We start from the raw sequence: 24872 nt of genomic DNA on the forward strand, positions 1-24872 counted from the left end.
CCGTCAACATCAACTGGTGGTTTCATCTTAAATAGTGTGGTAGACCATCAAACATACAAGGGATATTCTCCAACATGTCATCACGTGACATCATGACACCCATCTGGAAACCCTCAGTTGGAACATTCATTCTGACTCAGGTCGCTGCAAGTTCCCATTGCTCCCAAAATTGCAATGGGAAACCAATACTAACCAGATCAAATGTAAACAATCAAACAAAGATATGAAACTTGTCTCAGACTTTTATGTATTAAAATGCCCATAGAGTGCTGACTTCTGAAAGACTCACTATAAACAGACAAAAAATACTCACTAGCAGGAAGGCGACAAACAGCATATAATGTAACACTCATTGTGGAAGGCCATACTACACTGTTGTGAAACTATAATTAAATGTCAACAACTTGAAAATCAAAAGTAGACCGAGCAGAACTACATCAAGAATAGGTTTGCTTGTATGCATGTTAATGTCTGCGTGTTTAGCTACATCCGCTGCATGAGAACCTGCCTAAAGAACTGCAAGCTGTGAGACGCTGAAATGAGTTTCTTGACGATGGCGGTTTGGCACATCGAGTGTAATGCAAGTATATATAAATATAAGGCGGCTATTTACTTTCTGTCTGAAGATGGAAAAGCACCAAAACAAGAAGAAATTACTTGTGTTGTTGACATCGCTGAGAGGACATTTCCCCTGACTTATTTCCTTCTTGATAAAAACGTCAGCTGCAGTACAACTCTGGTCTGCACTTCTTGCTCGAGGAGCGTGTAACTGACACTCAAATTTAGATTAATGTGAGACTGTATCATGAGCACATTTTCAGCTGGAATGTATATACTGTATGGTTGCTTGTTGTTGGACTGCAAAGTATCTGGAGAAGTTGACAGGAGGTGTATTGTGTGTGTGTTTCTGTGTGTGTGTGTGTGTAGGAGTTTGTGTGTATGTAAATGCTGCCTTTGCTGTTCTTGAACTAAGCTGCTGCAGATGGCATTTTAGCATGCACGGCAGAGTGGTTTGCCTGTCTGTGCATTTCTTTTTTTCAGCCCCCCGCCCCCCCCTTCATGTCATGTTGAACTGCTGTGTCTCTCCACTACACCGTCTTATTCTGTGTACATATTTGTGCTTGCTTTGGATGTTCTGCTAGATAACCTCACTCTCAATAAGACTAGCAGGACAGTAACAGAACACCCCAAAGATGCTCTCCCAAGGCATTTTCAAAGATTTTTCTTTTTCATTCACTTGTTTTGCCAGTTAAAGTCATTCAACCTTTGTTTTCTATTCTTTTCAGATAAAGAAGTTCCCACAGCTGTCCCCTTTACCCCGTCCCCTGTGGTGACACCGAGGAGCACAAAGGAAAACAGCCCCAAAGCCAAAAGCTCCAGTGCCGTGGTTGGAGGTTTTCTGCATTCAGTGCTTGCTCAAAACGGACGACTTGTCTCCCAGAAAGGGGCGACCCTCCCGTCTGCCCTGCCAAAGAACCTGCTCCCCCTTCTGGGCAGAGGACTCAGCATCAGCTCCCTCCCTGGAAGTCACTCCCTGGAGCATCAGGGCGGGGGATTACTAAGGAGGGTAAAACCCCCAGCATCAGCTGCAGTGTCAGGCCAAGGCAGCGATCCAACCCAGCCTGCTCCGACAGACACACACTCCCCTCTGCCTCACACACAGACACACACTCCAGATGAAGAAGCTGAGATCACCACTGTGGCCAGGATGGTGGACGAGGACACTGAGGATGTGGACACCGATACAGGCACACTTTCATCAGGTATGAGTGAATCATCTAGTCTGAAGTCAAATCCCTTCTTTATTGATTCAATGGACCACAATGCACAGCGCCGGAACGTTCTGTTTTAAATTTATATTTCCATTTTATTTAACTTAACACTTTTTCCACTATCTCTCAGGAGGAAAAGACAATTTTTAGCCACATGAAGTCAGTCTCCTTAACACTGATTGAGCAACTGTTTCAGAGATCGTCATTATAAATGTATATTAAAACGACATTCACTGTCCCCAGATGATGAACTGTTCTGACTTTTAATCTAGCACCACCATTTAGTTGACATTTGTGGTTTTGAAACCGAGACCAAAACCAGGATACAATGCTTAAGTCCTAAAGACAGAATCCCAACCTGGTGCTTTTGCTTCATATGCAGCCTATCAAGCTTCCCAAATTATCAAGCTGCATATTTTTTTAACATAAGTTTTAATATATTCACATCACTAGTTTACGTATGTGAATATGAGTAAATAGCCTTGATTGAACAGCCTCAAAAGGTTACATAGTAAATAAAGTAAGTACTTTATGAGGTAAAGTAAATAATTATATATTAAACTCCAATCAGTATGAATTTAGATTCAAATGCATCATAAGGTAATGGTGTGTATTTATACAGCACTTTTCTTGATGACCACTCAAAGTGCTTTACAGTACAGTTTTGACATTCGACCATTCACACATATTCCATTTATGTGGAAATAAATGTGGTTCAGCCATCAGCAGCTCAATGTCTTGCCCAGGGACACTTCAGCACGTGGAATGGTGGAAACTGAGATTAAACCACACACGTTCTGGTCAAAAGACGACCTGCTCCACCTCCTGAACCACAGCCGCCTCATGTCTTTGTGTGAAGCCTCAGCGAGAATAATAATGAAATGGAAAACTACTCCTTTTCAAGAATTTGCTTGTGATGTTTTTTTATCATTTAATTTGTAGTTAGTTACTTTTTACATTAAGTTTGCTGGGATTGGAGGATTTTTTCCATTGCATTATTACTTATTTTTCTTACAAATCTGAATACTTCCCTCTTTACTGATCCTACAAAAATAGAAAATGGAGGATGTGATTATTTATTTCATGTGACTGTTAACAGTCACTGTGTCTTGTTTCTGCTGTGCAGTGGCTCTGATCCCTTTAATGTCTGTCATTAAAAATACACAGCAGGGATTTCCAGTGAGTTTCGGAGCAGGCTCACATTAAAGGGATTACAAGGCAACGTACGGTCAAAAAAAAAAAGTGCTAAATCAACTCTTCTGCCCTCTACTCAGCTGTGCAGAGCTGCATGGTGAATTTGTCCGACCCGGAGGGATACATAGACTCCTTGGACGACCCCCCTCTGCCTGATGGTACCTTCTTCCACTGCACCTACACTGTGACCGTGTACACCGGCTATGGAGTGGAGCTGCAGGTATGCAAATCAGCAGCAACAGCAACTAGACAACTAGTTGCCACTGTCAGCAGGGTCACTGCTCATCATGCTGGACATCACTCTGTAGTTATAGCGCTGTGTTTATGTCACCACGAGGGTGCCTATGATCTGATCCTATGATCTGATCCTATGATCTGATCCCAGGGGGAACTCTGCCTCCTTGTGACTGCTGCTGGTACTGCCCCCTCTGTCTCTCTTGAGAAGCCCCGTTTTCAAGATGACAGCCTAATTTTTAAGTCTTTGCCACTGAACCAAATGAAGCAGAAATATCACCGCCACAGTTTGTGATTTAGGACAGGGTGACCTAAGTTCCATGTTTATACTTTTACACAGAGTGGCAGGATGGAATACAGGTGCAACATTCCCACCTTGAACAGGCTGTGTAAAGGGAGCTTTTCTCTTTTTCTCTCTTCCTCTCTCTCTCCCTCTCTGTTTTCTTTTCATGGATTTAATCTGAAACAGCAGGAGTCAGTAGTTAGATTCATCCATGGGCCATTTCTTTTAAGATCTGTTCCCCCGTGGGTCAGCAACGTTTAAGGGTTTTGATATTTTTCTTTGGTTAGACATTTTTTATTATGATTTCATTTATTTTAAGAGAACAGACATTTTAATTGTCTTTCTGCAAAATGTTACACTTATGTGTATAATGTTTATTTGTGTTTTGTTTTACTTTTGTGGCCCCTCCTTACCTTAACCATTACAACTATCTTGTCCTCAAACATCAAATTTACACATTTGAAAAATAAAAACCTATACTAAAAATAAAAATAAATGTGGAATGTGTAGTTTGGGCTCCCTACTAAATCAGTAATTACGTCTATAAATGCCTAATCCCAGTCATAATTTGAACCTAGTTTTAAACTTAACTTTACATCTAAATCTTCAACAGTCCTTTGAAGTAAAAAGTACAGCTGAAATGTCCAGGCACTGTGACTCAAGTTGGTCCTAACAAAAATAGATGTTCAAACACACTCACATTATTCAATTTTAATGTCACTGACAAAAAGGATTCTGTTTCCCTCCAGTGTGTGACAACCATCAACATTTTGGGAACAGAGCTGGATTTGGGTGGGTTATTTTTCCTGCATTCAGGAATCATGATACAAATTTAAACCAAAAGCCAGGGACTATACTACTGAATCTTTGCAGCAATCACTGACGCAAGAGCACGGCCTTTGAATTTTAGCAGCAGGAGTAAGGCAGCAAATAATCTGCAGATAAGTGTGACCACACTGAAGCTTCTTCATAACAGCGTACCTTTTATTAAATAAGTAAGTACCCTTATAATAAAACTTGTGTGCCCTTGTTGTGTGCACAGTGCAAAAAACTTTAAACACAACATTGAATATTTCATATTCTTGGTATTTACAACAATCTTTTTTCACAACAGTATATTAACACACTGATGACAGCGATGTGAGTGAATCCAAAGGCTCAAAAGACAAACATTCTATGCAGAACTGAGGGGAAGTGCAGGGTTAGGTCATGATTTTCTATATTTCTGTATAATTTTAAAAGATTTTGGCTATAGAGGTTTTGATGTTTAAAGCATCCCTTATATATTAGTACCACTTGTGTACCATTTAGTTTAATTTACTATTGATATCTGAGAATGTCATCCTCAAAACGACAAAGCCTCACACTGGAACTTCTCCATAACAGACTTTGCTTGTGGGCATTTGTTGCCATGTAGTAAATGCTCGTCAATGTATCGTCAATTGAATATTAACTTAGGAGCATTTGAAAGCATACAAATGTAAGGGTGTATTTTCACTGTGTGTTCAGGTGAAGAGTGTGAACCTGTCGGAGGGTGAGCACCTCTCTATCAGGGGTGTAGATGAACGAGGGTCCCTGCTGATCCTGGCCAATCATACGCTGCTGGTCGAAGGTCAGGTGATCCACAGTCCCACCAACACTCTGTCCGTCTACTACCGCTCTGGACCGGAGGGAAGCATGGGCATCTTCCAGCTGCACTATCAGAGTGAGTCCATGCACCACATGTGTACAGACACACACACACACTCGCACACACAGTCTGTCACTTTATATACGCTATACAAATTCAATAAGAGTAAATTCATCATTAGGAACTCAGGCACTGTTTGTACTTTGTGTACAAGCTAATGGAATGACCAAAAATCTTCTCATCTTATTACTTAGCACGGTGATTGAATCTGTCATGTGAATTAGCTGATAAGCGCTCAGATTAATTGGCTCCCGTCTCATTAGGGGGCTGAGAATGGGGGATTTGTGTGTGTGTGTGTTTGTGTGTGTGTGTGTGTGTGTGTGTGTGTGTGTGTGTGTTTGGCTGTACAAGCCCACAGAGGATGTCATATGGAAAGGAGGAAGCATCATAGTGTTAAGAACCACCTGTGCCTGTTAATCACAGCCATTTAATCCTTTAACATCCCGAGCAGGTAGCAGAACATAAGAGGGTCGTGTTGACTGAGATTAGAATATGTTCACAGTGGGAAATGAGGGTGAGATAGAAAGGCATACAAATAAAACAGCATTAAGAGACTAAAGACAGCACACACAGAAAAGCTTATTATTATGATAATTTAATTGGAATATATATACATCGTGCAATTGCTTATTTTATAAACCATTTAACGTTAATTGACCAAGAATAATAACCCCACACTATTTCTCTGTTCTGTATATTTATAAGCTCTTTTGGCCACTTCTGTCCTAATACAGGCATGCGTGAACAGAATGAAATGAGGGCTCAGGGCTGACATTTATTTTTGATCTTTAGCTGTTTGTAAATTGTAAAATAGCAGCTTCAGACTAAAAACAAGAAGTCACACAAACAATTTGCATATAATATAATGGAACAGGTGAACATTGACTTACATGTAAAGCAGCAATAAACATAAAGTTTGACTCAGTCTTGTGGTCATGTTGTTATTTTGTGTATTTTGCATACAAGCTCTGTGAGAATGACTGAGTTTTAGCCTCTGGAGAGTTGACATGTGGCCTACTTGTTTGAACAATGCAGAGGCCTTAAAATAGAGCGTGACCCTTTACTTTAACAATGGCTCTGGTCCCAGAAGCGAAGTCCCCATTCATATTTTCCATTGACGTTTCAGATGACCTTATGAAAGAATTTTAGGTCTGGAACCAGGTTGACCAACTCTGAGATGGATCGTGACCATAAAACATTTGATTCAGAGTAAAAATATAAATATTGGAAAATGGAAAAAAGGTTAACTGTGTAAATAATTATTTTAAGAGTGAAGAAACCACACATCAGGAACCCACAAGCTGGCCCTCACTAACACTACTCTACAGTACGTGACCTGACATGTACTCATTTGGATACTAACAATAATATGGCTAATAATCAATAATTTACTGTATACTCCTTTGGTTTGTTCTGCAAACTGTAACTGCATTAAAAGTAGAAAGCATGTAGCATCTGTCAACCCCCTCTCTCTGTTTAAAGTCTTCAGGCTGAGCTGTTCCCTGCCGAAGAGGCCTCATTTTGGGGAGGTGTCTGTGCTGGACTTGCTCCCTGGAGGCAATGCCCGTTTTCACTGCCATATGGGGTACCACCTCCAGGGGGAGGCCTTGCTCACCTGCCTCAATGCCTCCCTGCCCGTGTGGAGCGGCAAGGAACCCAGCTGCAGAGGTGAGTAGGTGCAGAGCTGCAGAGGCTGGTTTCAAAGTGGAGCAAGATTTGAAAAGTTTCATATGCAGCAAAAAGTTTTGGCCTCCATGTTAAAGTAGAAGTGCCTCCTCTGCTGCAGCTCTTTGTGGAGGGACAGTGAAGAATGCCACAGTGGGGAGGGTATTGTCCCCTTCTCCCCACCATGGGCCAAACGCCACCCAGGACTCTTCCTGCTCCTGGTCCCTGGAGGCACCTAAGGGCCAGAGGCTGCACCTGCACCTCGAGAGACTGGCCTTGGGATCCACTGACAGGTCAGGGCATCTATTAATGGGTTTTATGGGACAATGTCTCCTCTGAGTCTGCAGTGACCAACCTGGTCCACGAATCTGAAGGTTTTTGGTTCTCTTTACTTTAATAGGCACTCATTTTTGTTTTCAGAAAACATGTGACAGTAGGACAAATAGAACGAAACATGGAACAAACAGTTGTTGGAGGGTTCACAATCATATAGTCTTGTATGTTGTGATTTGGCACCATACAGCTTAAACTTTTATTTTAGCAATTTAGAATTTCTTTCCTTTAACGCTGTTGTAGTCTTATTGTAACAAAGGATTTATACATATGTCTGTGTGTCAGAGAGAGGAAGAGAGAGAGCAGCACAGGCTTATGAATGTGCGCTGCTCTAAAGAAAGATCTAACTATTATCTAAAAATAGTATTGATCATTATGTGGTGATCAGTGTTGATATTGTGGCGTCATTTCAATCAAACCTAAAAAGCTTAAACTGGAGTAGGTCAGCGACGTCTCAGCTATCCCTCAGGTTCTAGGAGTATAATAAAGAAGCTACACTATTCTTCTACAGTAATCAAACGCTTATAGACATCAGTTTGGCCCGGATGGAATGTGATTACTAGCAATTTCAACTGTACTAGAATTATGGTGGGAGGCGGCACATAATTTGAAAAATTCTCTATGCAGGAAAACCTGGACAAGCCCGTCAATAATCTGAATTTTTTTAGTTCATTATCTAGGGCAGCAGGGCTCCATCTGATTGGCCTCATACATGTATATTGACATGCAGAGCTTGGAACATGAAAGCATTTATCACAGTTCAAGCAGCCTTTTGCGATACGTATATCGTGCATGTTGATATCACGATGACGATAAATATTAGATATATTGTGCAGCCCTACTTTGTAGTAAAACATGAGGAGCTACACTGAGGATCCTTCCTACTGGATCTGTGACAGTTATATCTTCTTAACTAGATCTTTCACTGGATTCCAAATTAATGTGTGCAGTTAAAGTTCTCATTTTACATTTCCAGATGATTTTCGTTTTCCTTACCTTCATTGAAACAATATATTTGCGAAAATGAAAACAAAAACATGAGTTTAACTCATACTGAAAAGAAAAAAAGATAACAAAGCAAAGCTTTTTCGTCTCTAACATTGATAATATCAACAGGCCATGGAAAGCTAAACCTAGAAACCTAAACCAACATGCTCAGCAGTAGGTTTTTCAAGGTTTTCCCTTTCACATGCACTCATGCCTACCATCTTTCCATCCCTGTAGGCTGGTGTTGTGGAGCGGGCTGGACGCCGGCTCTGTGGTGCTGTTCGATTCAGGGCGCGGTGGACAGATACCCTTTGAAGGAGTGATCAGTGAGGGTCCAGCCGTGAGGGTCCAGTTCATCACTGATCAGCCTAACCTCAACACAGGATTCAACATCCGCTATGAAGGTATGGAAGCTAATGTAGACACAACAATTATCTGTGTATTTCTGCAGCACAGTTTATATATGAACTGATACATTTGTAGAATTACTGTATGATTATTTAAACATGATTATTTCTGAGATGACTGCAAGGCTGCTTATATTGTTGTTAAAGAGGATTCTGATTGGATAGCCAGGAGACACAGTCTGAGCTAATGCCTCCTGGCAGTGTTAGATTGTGGACACGCCTATCCTCACCAATAAAGAGAAAAATAAAAGCTCACCAAGGAAATGTCTCTGGAATTAGAATGATATATATTATCTATTAATTTGGCATCAGTTTGTTGAGGTATCACAAAGGAAATTCAAATGAAGAATATATTCAAATAGCCATACGGAGTGACTTTAAAGACATATTTAGCTATCTGTCTTTTTTCCAAAATTTCTCCTGCAGCTTTTGAGCGTGGCCACTGCTATGAGCCGTACCTCCAGAATGGAAACTTCACCACCTCTGACCCTTTGTACGGGGTTGGAGCTGTGGTTCAGTTTACGTGTGACGCAGGCCACTCGCTGGAACAAGGCCCCCCTGTTATTGAGTGCATCAGTGCCAGGGATCCATACTGGAATGACACAGAGCCGATTTGCAAAGGTAACACTTAAAGGGATGAAGAGAAAATAAGTTCAATTAAGGTAACTCTCTCAACTGCAATGTCTTGAATCACTGGTGTCAGCCTGATGGATGCCACTTTTTCATGGAGGGTGAGACTTGTTGGTGGCTGCTGCAATGGTGGAATGTTTTCCGTTCACAAAATGCACCACAAGTGTAAAAAGAAGAGCAGTTCTTCAAGTAAGCAGAAATAAATACAACTACTTAGCAGACTCGGTACGTATCAGTCTTGATGCCATGGTGACATTGAGCTCAGAGAGAGTGCTCCGTTGACCTTGCCGTTATTAGGAAATATACAGACTCGATCTGACGGTGGAGGTTGTGAGCACTGAAGACACTACTCAAAAAAACATCACACTTTCGCTGCATTTTTATTCAGATAAAAAACTGAAAAGGAAATATTTTTTATCTAGATTGAATATTCAACTCAAGATTCCCATAATTAACCTTTAAAAGCTGTTTATGCTCACATTTGAACCCACTCTCACAGCATTTAGTGAAAATTAATGTCATGATTTGTGAAACATATACACTAAGTTTTCATTTTTTCTAACAGTACCCTCAACTTTTAAACTTATATGTTTTTTTTTATGAAATGCTATATTAATTAACAGCAGTGGGAAAGAAAACCAATGACTGTAAGAATTTGGTTTGATTCCAGAATCAGAATCAGATTTCCCCTGGTTGAATTCATATTTGTAAGTTGTGTCTCTATGAACTTTTTCTGTATTAGACCAGACCAGGATTTACCCTAAATCCTGGTAGCTAAATCATAAACCATAGTAAAGTTGAATTGGTGTAACCTCTACACGTTCATGGTTTACAGGGGAAAAAAGGATAATTCTTATCCATGAGCACAAAATATAATAAGCAAACATATTGATATGAAAAAACTGGTGAATATGATGCAGTCTCCTGGAATAGTTCGACACGTTCAACCGGCTCTTATTTGCTTTTCTTGCTGAGATTCACATACAAATTTAACCTCCCGTCTGAATCAGAAGATAAAGCTCAGAGACTGTTGATTTAGTTTATCTCATCTTAGCTTATCTTACATTGTTTTGATTATCTTTAAGACTGAAATTAAGGGGAAACAGCTAGCATGGCTCTGACCGAAGGAAACAACACCTGTCAACAAGCACCACTTACTTCCTTTGAATTAAATGATATACTACTGTTGTTTCTCATTCTTCAGTCTGTCCCCCTGTCTCTCTGCAGCACAGTGTGGAGGAGACCTGACTGGTCCAGGGGGCGTGATTCTGTCTCCAAACTGGCCAGAGTGGTACGGAGAGGGGGAGGACTGCAGCTGGAGGATACATGTCGGGGAGGACAAACGGGTGCTGCTTGATGTACAACTGTGAGTTAACGTCAACACATAGACTCACATCCCAACGTCTGCTCCGATTCAGAGTTTGTCCCATCCAAGAGCCAGATGTTGTCATTAAAACTGTATGTGAGGAGCACTCTCTCCAGATGTTGTGCATATTGATATTTCTGTGTTCCTGCTCATGCACTGAACCATTAAAGTCAAACCCTGACAAGGTTGCTGACATCTCAGACAGGTCCAGTGTAAATCTAAAGTAAACTATGTTCATAAGTTTAATTTTAATTTGGGATGTCACACTGAGAAGATCTGGTTTAGGATCACTGCACTGCTAAATGTCTTATTAGTATTTTTCTGACTGAAAGCAAATAACCATAACAGAATTGAGGTATAAAAGTAGAAATCTGTTCTGTGTTTACCCAGCCAGTAAAAGCATGAGGGAGCAGAGCACAGCGAAAAGGATGGATCAAATCAGAAAATCTCTGCTGAGCTGCCTCCTGATAATTCACAGTGAATTTATTCCAAAGCAGATGAGCTCAGTGAGTCAAAAATATTTATGTTGAAGCAGTTAAATAACCAGCTTCAAGGCAGCATGAAGGACATGGTGGAGAGTAATAAGACTGGAGATGTAGGAAGGAGCCTATCAGTTTAAAGGCTTGCAAGGCAGAAAGGGGTTTTTAAAATAGGCCCTGGCTTGCATCTAATGTAAAGACAGATCAGGACAAGTCTACTGTGATCAAAATGCTCCAAGAACTCTTGATGCTGTTTTGGAGAAAATTATATCGCAGTTATGAAAGCTTTGACTATATTTCTGTATTTACATGAGCTGCTAATAGAATATTCCATTAAAATCTAATATGACTCACATCATCACGTCACTATGCCAATATGTCCGTATACAGATCCACAGATGTATACAGATCCTTGGGTGCTGTTCCCCACTGCTCAGTTTTTACTTCATACTTCATACCTCATTGGCATCAAGTTTAAAGCTTTTCATCAAGTGAATGACTTATTTTCCAACCATATATTTGAATTATTCACATTCACTTGAATACAGCCCAAAAATAATGTAATGGATTTGTTTCCAGCTAAAAGTGTCTAATTTAGGACAATGTTTTGTACAGCTTCATCTCACAACATAATAAGTAAGATATGTGTAACAAATCACAGTAAATCAAAGGCATGAGTGCATAGATTAATTAAACAACCATCACCACATTTCAATTCTACTTGGCCTACATCCTTTAAAAATGAATCCATTTATTAAACAAATTTTATCTGATGTATGTAATGGGTCTGACAAGTGTATCTCGACTCCCTGCGAGCACCAATCTAATTACATACTTCAGTTCTTCGGCATAAATATGTTGCATCATATTTACAGATATTTAAGTATTCCAAACCTTGCTCGCTTTTACAGCCTCGAACACGTCTCGGTGCCAATACAAAAAAACTGTTTTTACACACTGTTGAACATTCTGCCTGGAGATCAATGCAGCATTTAGCCTTTGAGGTCATTCTGTCCTCCACATAGTCGGCTGTCAACATGATTACTCTGAGTCATCAGAAACTGATATCTCTCTCTCTCTCTCTCTCTCTCTCTCTCTCTCTCTCTCTCTCTCCCTGTCCTCAGACTTAACATCAGCGACAGTGACATGTTGACAATCACTGATGGCGATGAAGTAACCACACGTATCCTTGGGCGGTACGTGGGAGGAAGCAGCCCCTTCAAGCTCTCCTCCACCACCCCTGACCTTACTGTCACCTTCCACTCCGACCCGGCGGGGCTCGTCTTTGGCAAGGGCGAGGGCTTCATCATCAACTACATGGGTGAGAGTCTGGTGATAGTTACATTTTTATTATTTTCAGCAAATCCTACAACAAAACAAAACCATAACTGATCCTATTACAGTTTTTCACAATTGTTAACACACGTTTTTTCAAAACAATAACGGCTTTCTCAAAACTGCACACAGAAAACTGAAAACCTCACACACAAAATGCTAAAGCTGACACTCCCTTTACAAATCTCTTAACTGTTCACAAAATGGAACTCGTGTTTTCATTTGGTACACACAGCCATATTTTCAAATGACACACACATACCATTCATTGAGTACACACAACTAGGCATTTGCTGCACACTACCAAGCATTTACAGCACACTGAAGTGCAAAATTGAAAACACAATCATCGAAATGGAACACACCATATGAATGACAATGACTCTGGAGAATGAGCCATTTCTCCTTTCGTAAAATGTCTCAGTGTAGGCCTACTTTTTTCATAGTCAAACATAAAACAGCACACAAATAAGCTTATTTGGTACACACAGAGAACAGTACAGTACTCTAAACCGGCCTGCTCAACCCCACCCTCCCCCTTCACAAAAATGTATTAGGCATCACTGTAGAAAAGGAACAATATTGGATTACAGGTACAATACATGCATGTGTCAGTGCTGAATGTTGGTACTTACAAGCACAAACTCTCGCCGTAACTCCTTGATGGCTGTGTTCCGTTCGAATGGGACCCTGATCACTTGTTTCATCAGCATGGCATTCCTATGAAGAATACAGTCCAATGTAGAGAGGCTGACGGTCTGGACGTTTCTAAATGTAGCATGGTCAGCCAGGATCCTAGTTTTTATTTGTCCGAGTGTGATTACAAGATAGATCTGAAAACCTTTACTTTAATTCAGTCCCCCCCCCCCCCCCTTCATTTAAATTTTCATTTTTCATCTTCCCTTTTTTCCCCCCTCATCTTTATTTGTCTTTTCTTTCATTTCCCTCTGCCCTTATTCAATCACATCACATTTGTTTCTCCATCTCGCAACTGTGCCTCATTCACACACAAGCCACAGAGTTTCACAAGCAGCCAAATACGCTCAGTCGCTCCTTCTACACACAGTAATCTGCTGTGCTCCCCATATCCAACACCTGACACCAATTTAGAATCGCACCGAGACACACACTGTCCAATTTACTTGTCATCCTCCTGACACCACAAGCTCTCACAGGTTTCCCATAGGAGTAAATCAAGTAGACCCAGCATGAATATGTGGGCTACTCACTTTATATACCTGTGTGCCTGTGTGTGTGAGTGTGTGTGTGTGTGTTTGTGTGTGTGTGTGTGTGTGTGTGTGCGTGTGTGTGTGCGTGTGTGTATTGAGAATAAATTACCCATCACACACATGCAGGCTTCACGGAGGAGGAGAACCAAGTCAATAGAGAATGAATAATTGATCCAGGAACTTCAACTTACAAATCCCTGTGGGCTTTTTATATTGTACAGTGTAATGCAGTACTGTAGGCTGTCCGATCAATCATCAAATATACATATGCATACACGTGCACACTAGTCCCAACAGGAGGCTTCTTATTTCCATGTTTCTCGAGGCTGTAATGATTTTTTTCTGTCTTTTAACAGTGTGAATTGTATTAATGTTTTGTATTTTCTTTTTGGCACGGTTTACAACTGGAAGCAGTTTGGTTTTCTTTTTCTCTTTTTCAAGACATTGGCATCCACAGAGCAATACATATGCCTATTTTTTTATGAATGGGTAAAACAAGAGAAATCTGTAGCTGATTTAATCGATTAATCAAGCACATAAATCATGATAAAGCCTATTATTGTCCTTACATAATAATATTCATATAGCAATACAGAGAAATAAACATCTTTTGCTTAAAGTACTTGAGGCTGGAATCTACAGGAATCTCTAGTAACATGGAAGGATCATATTAAAGTCAGGCTCTCTATTGAAATCTGCATTACCTTAACATGGGACAGCTCACTGATGATTTGAACTTCAATGAAGAGGAACCAATGGGTGGTGAGCAGTGTGAGCCTTTCAAACATTAGTGCACCCAACTGCCAGAATGTTGTGGGGTCGGCCTTGTATTTTCCATTTGATACTCTGGAGGCGTATACACAAGGGTTCCTACAATGAAAAAACAAAGGAGGAGGAACAGGCACTGATTTTGATGACAATCATCGCTTAAAAGAAAAACCCCGCACTCGATGGCCATAGGAGCCACATTCACTGAGGATATTCTCTGATTTGACATCACGATGGAAGACTCCCTTAGAGTACAAACCGATGGCTGCCTCCACCAGCTGCTTCATGATGATTTGAGACAGAAATAAAGAGACACACAGGAGTTAGAGCGGTGAAGAAGGGACTCTGATGTGACACTGACAAACAAGGTCTATGTGGTGGCTTGTTTGGATCTTTTGACACATTAGTACACTCAACATTTATGAGGGGCCATTTTAGGGGTTCAGTATCTTACCAAGGACACTTCGGCATGCAGATGGGAGAGAGTGAGGTTTGAACCGGCAACCTTCTTGTTGGAGAACCACCACTCTAACCACTAGGCCACACCGCCCGCAAGAGCCCTTGTGTAATTTTGTCCTGAACACTTGACCTGAGCACAAGGTCTATTTAGGTCCATATCAAACAGTATCAGTACATTTTCCAAGATGCGGAATGTGCATCACGTTCAACCCTTAAGAAAACCCCAAGTGATCTAAAAGAACTTGCTGCCACAGGAAAGATGTATCTTTCCCGTCAGTTGTCTGCAGATGTGAAAGACAACTGACAGCGTGTGATCATTTTCTTGAGGACTGGTCCACTGTAAGCCTGATTTAAACTGGATAACATTTTCAGAATGCAGCTTCATGGCAAATTGTCGTTGTCAGAGTGAAATCACCGGGGAGTTGATATTTGAAGACCACCCTACAAAGATCAAATCCATCATTCTGCCACATGGTCAAGTCACTGCACAATAAGTCCATCAATCTTCCACACTGAGAAAGACTCCTCCTCACAGAGAGCATGTGCCAGTATTCATGTCAAGATCAGATGTGGTGCTGTTCATCTTGTAGTTTTTTTACCCTTCCCTGCAGCCAAACCTGGATCACAAGCAATAACACGTCATAATGGAGCCATTAATCAATGTTTGTTATTTTTTTCATTTCTCAGAGGTGTCCCGAAACGACTCCTGTCCAGACCTACCTGAGATCCAGAACGGCTGGAAGACAACATCCCATGTTGCACTGGTGCGGGGGGCTCACATCACCTACCAGTGTGACCCTGGATATGACCTGGTGGGACGGGAGACCCTCAACTGCCAGCTAGACCTCTCCTGGAGCTCACAGCCCCCGTTCTGTGAAAAGAGTCAGTTCCCCTCTTATTTAAACTCCATCTATGTCACAGTTATGTTTTAGACCAAGTATGTAGACATTATTGTTAACTGATAACAAGAACTCAAAAACTCCCTAAGATGTTTTTGCTAATTTCAGTCACCTCATTTACGCTTGTGTACTGCTGCGGCCAACTCCAGATTTCTGCATGTCCAAGCTGAGCTAAGGTGGATTTCTATTCCATGTTAGTACATTGTCTTCCCTTTATTTAGATAAATTCTTAACTTAGGCACAACATTTAATTCAATTTGTCAAATCACTATTGTTACATATTGTATTATTAAATTAGGGTGATGCACTTTCGACTCAGAGCAAGCAGCAGGCTTTTTTTTTTAATCCCAGTTCGGCTGGGGCCTATCTGTGTAGAGATTGCATTTTCTCCTCCCCTAGTCCAAAGACAAGCAGTTTGGGTTGGTTTGTTGGAGACTTTAAATTGACAGTAGGTGTGCGTGTGATTGGTTGTTTTCATCTGTATGTTGGCCCTTTCCATGATGGGACCACTGCCACCACCCTAATGGATAAGCGACATTGATAAATGGATTATTGAATTATTATTGCTGATACAAACTTGTAAGCAGAATGTTAACGTTATAACTTCTTACAGTTATGGTGAAGCCAATTACTACTTAATATGGTGGCTGTAGTTTAATTTTAACAGTTTCTCATATTTTATAAGCTAATTACATGTTCAAATCAAATTCTGTGAAACAAATTGATTTCTATCACAATCAGATACATATTCTGGAGTGAGTAGTATGAATATGAATCTCCCTTTCTGTATATAAAAGGGAAAAATAAACGAAGTAGAATAACATGAGACATTGTACAAGTAAAGTCAAGTGAGGTACAACTATGTAACACAAAATGCTGCCAACTGTTCACTGTGCAGTTGACCATCTTATTTTAAATGAACAGTCAATGCAAAGACAATACAGCCTATGGGAAAAAGTAGTCCCCTTTTAAATGGCATCTCTCTTTGGTGTGCATGTTCTGATAACACTTAGTTTCCTGATTGTTATGTCTTTGCTTCTGCAAAAGTTAAACAAGGGAGATCAAAAGTGGATTCAAATCTGATTATTTGATTATGTGGCAGCCATCTGTTTAAAGGACATCCCTCCAAAGAGACTTTGAATAGATTGGAGCATGGTGCAACTAAGACACTTGCTTATGACTAACATGCATACATTACATTGAAGGTTGCACCTATCAGGGTACTGTGGTTTCCACGGTCATATGGCATGTTAAACCTTAATCAACTCAAGTGGCAGTGAAAAGTAGCTGGGCGAGGCTACGGTGAATTATGCTGCCATTGGAGGCATAATGGTGGAGGCAGCAGAGAGTGTTCACTTCCTGAAAGGACTTTTAATGAGTTTTTTCTTTATTATTTACCACAATGCAGAGGATAAATAATTGACTTCCCCAACAGCTTCAGAGGAAACATGTTAAGTGAATATAAGGAACTTATATTGATGAACTTCCAACATATAAAACCATGTGATTGATGCTAGCTGAAGATTTACCTGAATTCCTAAGAGATGTTGTTTTTCTAAAATGTTGGCTGTGGGGTAAAGTGAGACAAATGCTGTGGGGTAAAGTGAGACAAGTTAAGTTTAGTCTTACACATATTTAAGTGTAATATTACATTACATATGTTTCACATTTAATGTCATAAACATTGTAGAGAAGCCATCATGTCAAGAAACTACACCAGGAGGACAACCTGGGGCCAAACACCCCTCCCAGAGATTGAGAGTGCAGCCGCTGAGGTCATGCAAGGAAAGAAGTCCTTAAGAAAAGCTGGAAGGGATAGAAATATTGATAAGACAACCCTCAAAAGATTCATAAAGAAAAAAGAGAAAGGGAAAGTAAAATCAGTAGCCTGGGGTGCAGTAACTGAGGCAAAGAGAATATTCACAGTTAAGATGGAGGAGGAGCTTGCTATACACTTGAAACAACTAGCTGACCAGTTCCATGGCCTTGCTCCAGTTAAGTGCCGTGAACTGTTATTTGATTACGCAGAGAAAAACAATATCCCTCTACCTGCCAATTGGACAGAGAAACAATGTGCAGGTAAGCTAGGGTGTGCAAGAGATCACATGAATCATAATAATCATAAATTGACCAATCCCCATGATTCTGTTACTAGTCCGATATTAGTTTTGGAATGTGTGGTTGTCAATCTAGCTGTCATGATTTTAACTATTACAACATGTGTTGTTATGGTAGTTTTAAATTGGAAAAAGTAAGTGGATCACTTTACCCCCTTGATAGCCGGGGTAAAGTGAGACACAAGACCACTTTTTAAAAAACAATCATATTTTCACTGCCCTTTGTCCTGAAGACATTCTGATAATTTCCATTGCTAGGAAACATCCGGAATTAATGGAAAATGTGTCAATTTGACTGATATATGATTTTAGCTCGCCTAGAGGGGAGCAAATGTAAAAAATGTCTAACATTACCCCGCTCTCCCCTACATGTATATGAAAAACAATATGTCACTCTTTATTTCCCTGTTGTCTTTCCCTCAGTCATGTACTGCTCAGATCCTGGCCACGTGGAGCACTCCACCAGGTCTCTGTCAGATCCTAAACTTCTGGTGGGAACAACCATTCAGTACAGCTGCAATCCTGGCTTCATCCTACAGGGCGGCGCCACCATTACTTGCTATGGCCGTGAGCCGGGGACTCCTGTCTGGACATCTCGACTCCCTCACTGTGTCTGTGAGTATCATTCAAAGCAGGGTTGAGTGTGGTCATTTTGAAATGTTATAAATGAATGCAAATTTACATAGTAATATTTGTAATCAGTCCAATGGATTTTGAATAAGTAAAACAATCAGAATACTTTTTCTCTTGTATTCCAAACAACGGATGCAGTCGTATAAATAAATCATCAAAACATTTAAATAGTTACTTTATTGAATAAAAACTCAACAGATTATATTAGACAACGCTGGGAAAAAGAAGCTAATATAGTAATTCCAGAAGAAACGTGGCTTCAAATTTGGAAAAATCAATCCACTTCCACAAACTCTTATTTCTGGCGAGATTTCTGTTGGAAGAATTTGATGAGATTTTTTATTACCCCTAACCAGACATCAAAATTTAGCGGTACGCAGGTCTCCTGCTGGAGGGAGTGTGGGGGGATTTCTGCAGATTGTGTTCATGTCTTTTGGTCTTGTCCTTGTATTCTACCTTTTTGGAGGGAAGTGAGAGAGTTAATTGTGGAAACTCTGGACATAATATTTGACTTTTCTTTTAGCTGTTTATATCTTGGAGAACTCCCTGAGGGTCTCAGTAAAGGACACACATACCTCATGAAGATTTTCATGGTTGCAAGTAAAAAAGCAATTACTAAATGCTGGCTCCAGAAGAATCCTCCTACCATGAGACTCTTAACAAACATTATAAACTCCATCCAGGCAATGGAGAACTTGACTTTTGTGCTGCGGCTTCAAAAGGATAAAGGAGAGGAATACTGGAAGAAATGGGATCGCTACAAACATAAAGACTCCTGATTCTATCTCACTCCATTCCAATCAAAAGCGAGAAATATTTGTATTTTGTACTGCACCTATGCTTAACTTTTCTATACCTGCTTCCAAATGTGTGCACTGTCGTGTCCTAGCCCTCTTTTGTTTACTTGTTTGTTGTTTTATGCTCATATATAAAACGAAAAATAAAGTATAAAAAAAAAAAAAAAAAAAAAAAAACAACATTTAAATAGCCAATACAAATTAAATGAATTATGCATATTCACTATTTTTGTATTAGCTTTTAAACTAAACCATTGGTAATTTTATGTACCGAGCTAATCAATCAGCTGATGTGCACTGCAGTGAATGCAGTTTAAACTAAATCCAAGTAAGAGTGAAAAGAAAAGTGAAACTCAAATTAAACCAGTCCCACGTTGTTTCTGCAGCATTAGCTAGCCACTGAGAGGGAAACTTTCCTCTAAGCGCTGCCTCACGTAAGCTCTCTCTCCCCAATGTTTCATTTATGGCTCCGCTCAACTAATAACTGCCCAACGAAGGCAAAAATGCAAAAAAGATAAATAAATAGAAAGAAGCTTGTGTGCTGAAGCTGTCCTGTGGTTTAACTTGCCAGTCTTGTGACTACAGAGAGCTGTCACCTGGGTACATGGCAGTTAACTGAAGATGAGAGGCTCTTTCCCTGCTGCTGTGGATCTAACATGAGTGGGTTTGTGTGACTTCTTGCAGAAAGGAAAAAGGACTGGCTCTCTCCTTCCTGTGCTGACACAGATCACAGCGTCTCTGCATGCCATAATCCCAGGACTGATGATGAGCGTGTGTGTGTGTGTGTGTGTGTGTGTGTGTGTCTATGTGCTTACTTAATTATTAATGTTTGTGTGCAGTGTTTGATATGTAAATGCGATGCTAATGCACCATACCAATCATCCCTCAACCACCTGGAGGAGGGGGTGGAGATTATCCCTGAGTCATGTCACCTCAGCAGGAGCCTGTCAGTTGTGTCAGTCGAGCTGTGATGCAAAACCTCAGATTCATGTTGAGGAACGTTGACGGCATCCATCCAGCTTTCTTCCTCTTTTTTTTTTCTACAGCTGAGGATTCTGTTTCCTGTGAAAATCCTGGTCTCCCTGACAACGGCTACCAGATCCTGTCCAAGAGGCTCTACCTGCCCGGCGAGTCGCTAACCTTTGTCTGTTACCAAGGTTACGAGCTCATTGGAGAAGTTGCAATTAAATGCATCCTGGGAAACCCGTCCTTCTGGAGCGGCCCTCTTCCACTCTGCAGGGGTGAGACGTCTGCAGAATTTGGTGGATTTTTTTTCAATGTTTGTGGCATGTCAAGCTCCCTTGTTTGCAGATTTATGCACGTACCCAAGGGTTTTCGGTGCCCTTTGTTTGTTGATACAGATTGATCATGCTCATGCAACCGACAGTTCGCTAAACTCCTTTCCCAAACAACGACTATCAAATCTTAGATCAGCATTCAAAGAGGTATGAGAATGGTGGCCTTTTTTTCCCTTTCCAAGACCAAAGACACAAGAGTAGAGTACATGTGTAAGTTTTGAATCAAACAGTGTTTGAATCAGCATATGGAGCATTTACTTAAAAGACAAACATGCATACAGGAACTTATTATAAGTATTCATAAATAAACATACATAAGTATTGGTAAACTTTGCTTCTAGTATCAAAAGTAATGCAGGACAACATCTCCTGTGAGTTTATCTCTGTTCATGGCTGTAGCTACCACTGAGCTTACATTTAAAAATAAATGAAGGGCATTGTATTGGCTGATTAACTCGTTACTTTTTTATGTTAGCTGCAGAAGGAGGTCATGATATTATTTTTGGATTATTTTACAGCATTAAATACATTTACTACAGTATTCCTGCTTAAAATACTTTTTTAAAGCACTATACTTTGACTTGTCATTAAGTGGTATCAGTATCAGTACTTTGCTACTATGAACCAAGTGATATAGAGTATGTGTGAATGCAAAAAGCCTGAGAGGCGGAACAGTGTGATCGGTGAGGATTTATAGCGAACAGTGAATTCAAAGCAGCCTTGTTACAAAATTGCACACTAAACCTAAGTATGATGTCAGTTTTCATATGCACTGACTGACAGAATGATGTCTTGCAGCCAACCATGACTGCTTTGGCAACCATGCTTTGGAAGGTGAGTCTGTGTGTGTGTGTGTGTGTGTGTGTGTGTGTGTGTGTGTGTGTGTGTGTGTGTGTGTGTTGTGATCTGATACTGAGGGACTGAAAGGACCACACAATTTGTTGTGAGGACTCACAAGAACCCCTCAAACAACGCTTCCATGTGTCTGCTCTGCCTGCATCAGCAAACAGCTGCCTGCCTAGTTCATTCCTATTGTCTGTGTTTTTTGTGTCTTTGCCCAACAACCTGTCTATATTCATGCAGTCACCTGTAGAATCAACTAATGTTTGCTGAGCCATCCCTGACCAGACTTCTTGCGCTTTATTTGTTCTCTTGCCTTTAATTAAACTTGCTTCTTTGTGTTGTGTTTCAGTTGCAGAGGCGACCGCAGGCTCCACTCTGGATGGAGGGAACATTGCACTGGCCGTCTTCATCCTGGTCCTTCTGTTGTCTGTGCTGCTGGGAGGAGCCTACATCTATGTCACACGGTATGATCTCGGAGCGCTTAACTTTAAGAAGTAGTTTGGCATTCGGGAAATAACACTTGCTGGCTTATAAGACTGATACAGCTTTCATATTATCAAGTTAGGGCAACTTACAGCACAGAGACGGGTAGGGCTGAAATTGGTCATTGGAAACTGCTAATTTGACTATTAGCTTGACTTCAAAACCTTCCACCACACTGCTCGTACACTGGCCCCGACTGTTCATTTTCATATTGCTGTTAGCATATATGGAGTTCATTTGTTGGATATGCACCAACAACACTCCAGACAAACACAGGATACGTGAGGCAGCTATCTGGAAGATTTTATTTATTTTATAAACTCTCCCTCATTTTGTCCATCAGGTGCAGGTATCACTCCAACCTAAGGCTGCCACTTATCTACCCCCACCCTTACCGACAGATCACTGTAGAGACAGAATTTGACAACCCTCTCTACGAGACAGGAGGGGTGAGTGTCCAGTACATTTAACAACGCATTGTCCGTATACTCCAGATACTCACACTGTAAATTTTGCCTCTTTCTTGTCCATCTTCTTTGTCATTCTTAGCAGGACACTCGTGAATATGAAGTATCGATATGAGAAGCCTCAAAAAAGACATTTCTGACTCAAGACCGACCGCCTCGTCCGAACTCCTCATCCTCTCCTCCCTCCTTCTCAGCCCAGGAGGAGGCGATGTAAATACAAATAGATGATGTCCAGCCCCTTCTGCCATGAGATGCAGTGATCGATCCTGCTCTCTCCTCCTTTGACACAATGGTTTCTGACGACATGGTGGGATATAGGAGGGGAAACATGGAACGGGAGAGGAGATAGACGGGTTATTAACAAACCCATGTGCATCAGTGTTTCTGGGAGATGATGGGAGATGTAAGATGGAGAGAAAAAACCTAAAGAAAGTCAAAGAACATCGAACATGATGAGGAAAAGGGAGATGATGTTTATGAGATGGGACAGAAAAGGAGTTAAGGAGGGGAGAAGGGGAAGGATTCTGGGACAGGATACTGTGTAAGGAATGTGGACTGAAGGTATTCAAGCCCTTTTTAGTATTATTATTTTTATCAAAAGGTAGTGAATGTTTTAGCTACATTTCCAGATTATCGACAAAAAAGGATGTTAATGCGTGATTCCATACCCTCACTACTACAGCTGAGCTGCTAATGTAGGGAACATTTCCTACTGTGTCACATTAAAAACAGTCAATGGGCCAAACAAAGGGTGAATTTTATTGTGAAGCAGTCACAGGAAATGCATGGTGTGTGACTGTGATCGTTCAATATTTTTGGCTGGATTGCTACAGCGAGGGTCATTGTCTGTGAGCGCCTGGTCAATCTTGGGAATTGTCCACTTTAAGTGTCTTGGGGATATATCAACAGGAAGAATGGATGAGACAGACTTCATTTTTTTTTTAATATAACCACACAGGAGTCAGTTGTTCTTACCACAAAATTACAATAACAGGGAGGAAATAATGGTGAGTGGCTGCCTTGTGCCCCTCCTAATCAGTCCAACACAGGACGTCTGTCTCCTGTCCCAGAACTCCTCCTGCCTGCAGTCACCTTCAAGGCTTTTTACTCCAGCCGCTCCACTTCTGACTTTAGCTGTAGTAAATGGTATTTAAATCTATGACTTCAGGGGCCAGTGCAGTACTGTTGTCTTATTTCTCTCAGATGTAGTTAGATTGATGACCTCAGGACTGAACCGGCTAAGGACTAGAAAGGAAAATTCAAAAAACAAAACATGTGTTGTTGCAGATGTGGAGGTTGCAATGTGAATAGCATAACTGTAGTCAACTGACCGACCTTTGAGTGCAAGCTCAATCAACCCACCAGATGATGTATTTATTTTGATGTACTGTATATGTGATGTTTTATGCAGATTGATAAATGTACATTTTCATTATGAGAAGACAAATGTCAACATTTTCCCTAAATAAATGGTAAAACTTGAATAAAAAGTACAAAACCTTATTTGTAAATACTGAGGCCTTCGATTGAATTATTTTGCATGTTGTTTTTATTTCACAGAACAAATTTGAAACCAAAATATTTTATCTTTCATCACACACATTCAGACCTAAATAAAAATATGTGAGTAACCTTGAAATTTGCTTTATCCATCACAGTTAGAATCAAATTTGTTTTTGCACATATAGCAACAGCCTTCTGTTGACAGATATATACTTTTCAAATTTTTCTGCACATAAACTTGAAAAAAGCAGTTTTTTCTAACCGTCCATCCGTCCGTCCGTCTATCTATCTATCTATCCATCCATCCATCCAGCCATCAGTCATTAAAATTTGACTTCCCTTTGATTTTTATTGCGATCCCTTGTGAAGACCCTGACCTCTGGGGGACCACTGGTAAAGATTTTTTGAGAAAACACAATTCCACCATCACCAACATGGAAAGATGTCAATCTACTTTAATGTCATGGAAGGAGCTCTTTACCTTTACCACAGCACACAGCCCTGTTTCCGTTCAGTTGAGAAGATACTTTTCTGATACCAGTGCTCTTGTCTTCCATGATGAGTGGGAGGCAAATCCTGCCCTGCAGCGTTCCCCTACCTCCAAACCACTTTATGTTCTAATGATTCCTTCTGTTGCCAACGTTACTGCTAATAAGAAGATAATGCTTCCTGCCATGATAGCAATTTGTTTCCACAACTTTCAAACCCTTCTGTATCTAATAATTGATTATTGCATTTGCAATATAAGCCAAAAGCCTCAGTCATAAATTTGAGCTTGATGGAGTCAACTCTCAAAATCATTCTCTCTGATGTCCATTTCAAGAAAACATCAATAAATCTATTCGTTATAACTTCTGAACCTGCCTGAAAAGTTTTCAAGTTTTCTTCAGTAACACAGTGATTCATTGAAAGCTGTTTGTACAGCCATAGCTACACTACAAACAAGGGCTGCTAATAGCTAGTTTGGCATAGTTTTAATACTTCTAATTTGACAAATTGCA

The 24872-nt window shown here is 40.5% G+C and overlaps 1 protein-coding gene across 1 annotated transcript in view; it reads left to right on the forward strand.

The window, feature by feature from the left end:
- LOC128425376 (seizure 6-like protein) overlaps window positions 1-23537 on the forward strand; it is a 71286-nt gene extending 47749 nt beyond the window's left edge. The window contains exons 2-17 of the mRNA XM_053411966.1: window positions 1287-1763; window positions 3047-3186; window positions 4993-5188; window positions 6656-6841; window positions 6960-7131; window positions 8396-8562; window positions 8992-9186; window positions 10423-10561; window positions 12165-12361; window positions 15519-15713; window positions 18271-18462; window positions 20324-20518; window positions 21374-21409; window positions 21768-21882; window positions 22245-22350; window positions 22451-23537. Coding sequence (XP_053267941.1) covers window positions 1287-1763; window positions 3047-3186; window positions 4993-5188; window positions 6656-6841; window positions 6960-7131; window positions 8396-8562; window positions 8992-9186; window positions 10423-10561; window positions 12165-12361; window positions 15519-15713; window positions 18271-18462; window positions 20324-20518; window positions 21374-21409; window positions 21768-21882; window positions 22245-22350; window positions 22451-22483 — 2741 coding nt within the window. The 3' untranslated portion in view covers window positions 22484-23537. The remainder of the gene's footprint in view (window positions 1-1286; window positions 1764-3046; window positions 3187-4992; window positions 5189-6655; window positions 6842-6959; window positions 7132-8395; window positions 8563-8991; window positions 9187-10422; window positions 10562-12164; window positions 12362-15518; window positions 15714-18270; window positions 18463-20323; window positions 20519-21373; window positions 21410-21767; window positions 21883-22244; window positions 22351-22450) is intronic.
- The last annotated feature ends 1335 nt before the right edge of the window (window positions 23538-24872 follow it).

Source organism: Pleuronectes platessa, chromosome 19 (assembly GCF_947347685.1).
Source record: "Pleuronectes platessa chromosome 19, fPlePla1.1, whole genome shotgun sequence".
NCBI lineage: Eukaryota > Metazoa > Chordata > Actinopteri > Pleuronectiformes > Pleuronectidae > Pleuronectes > Pleuronectes platessa.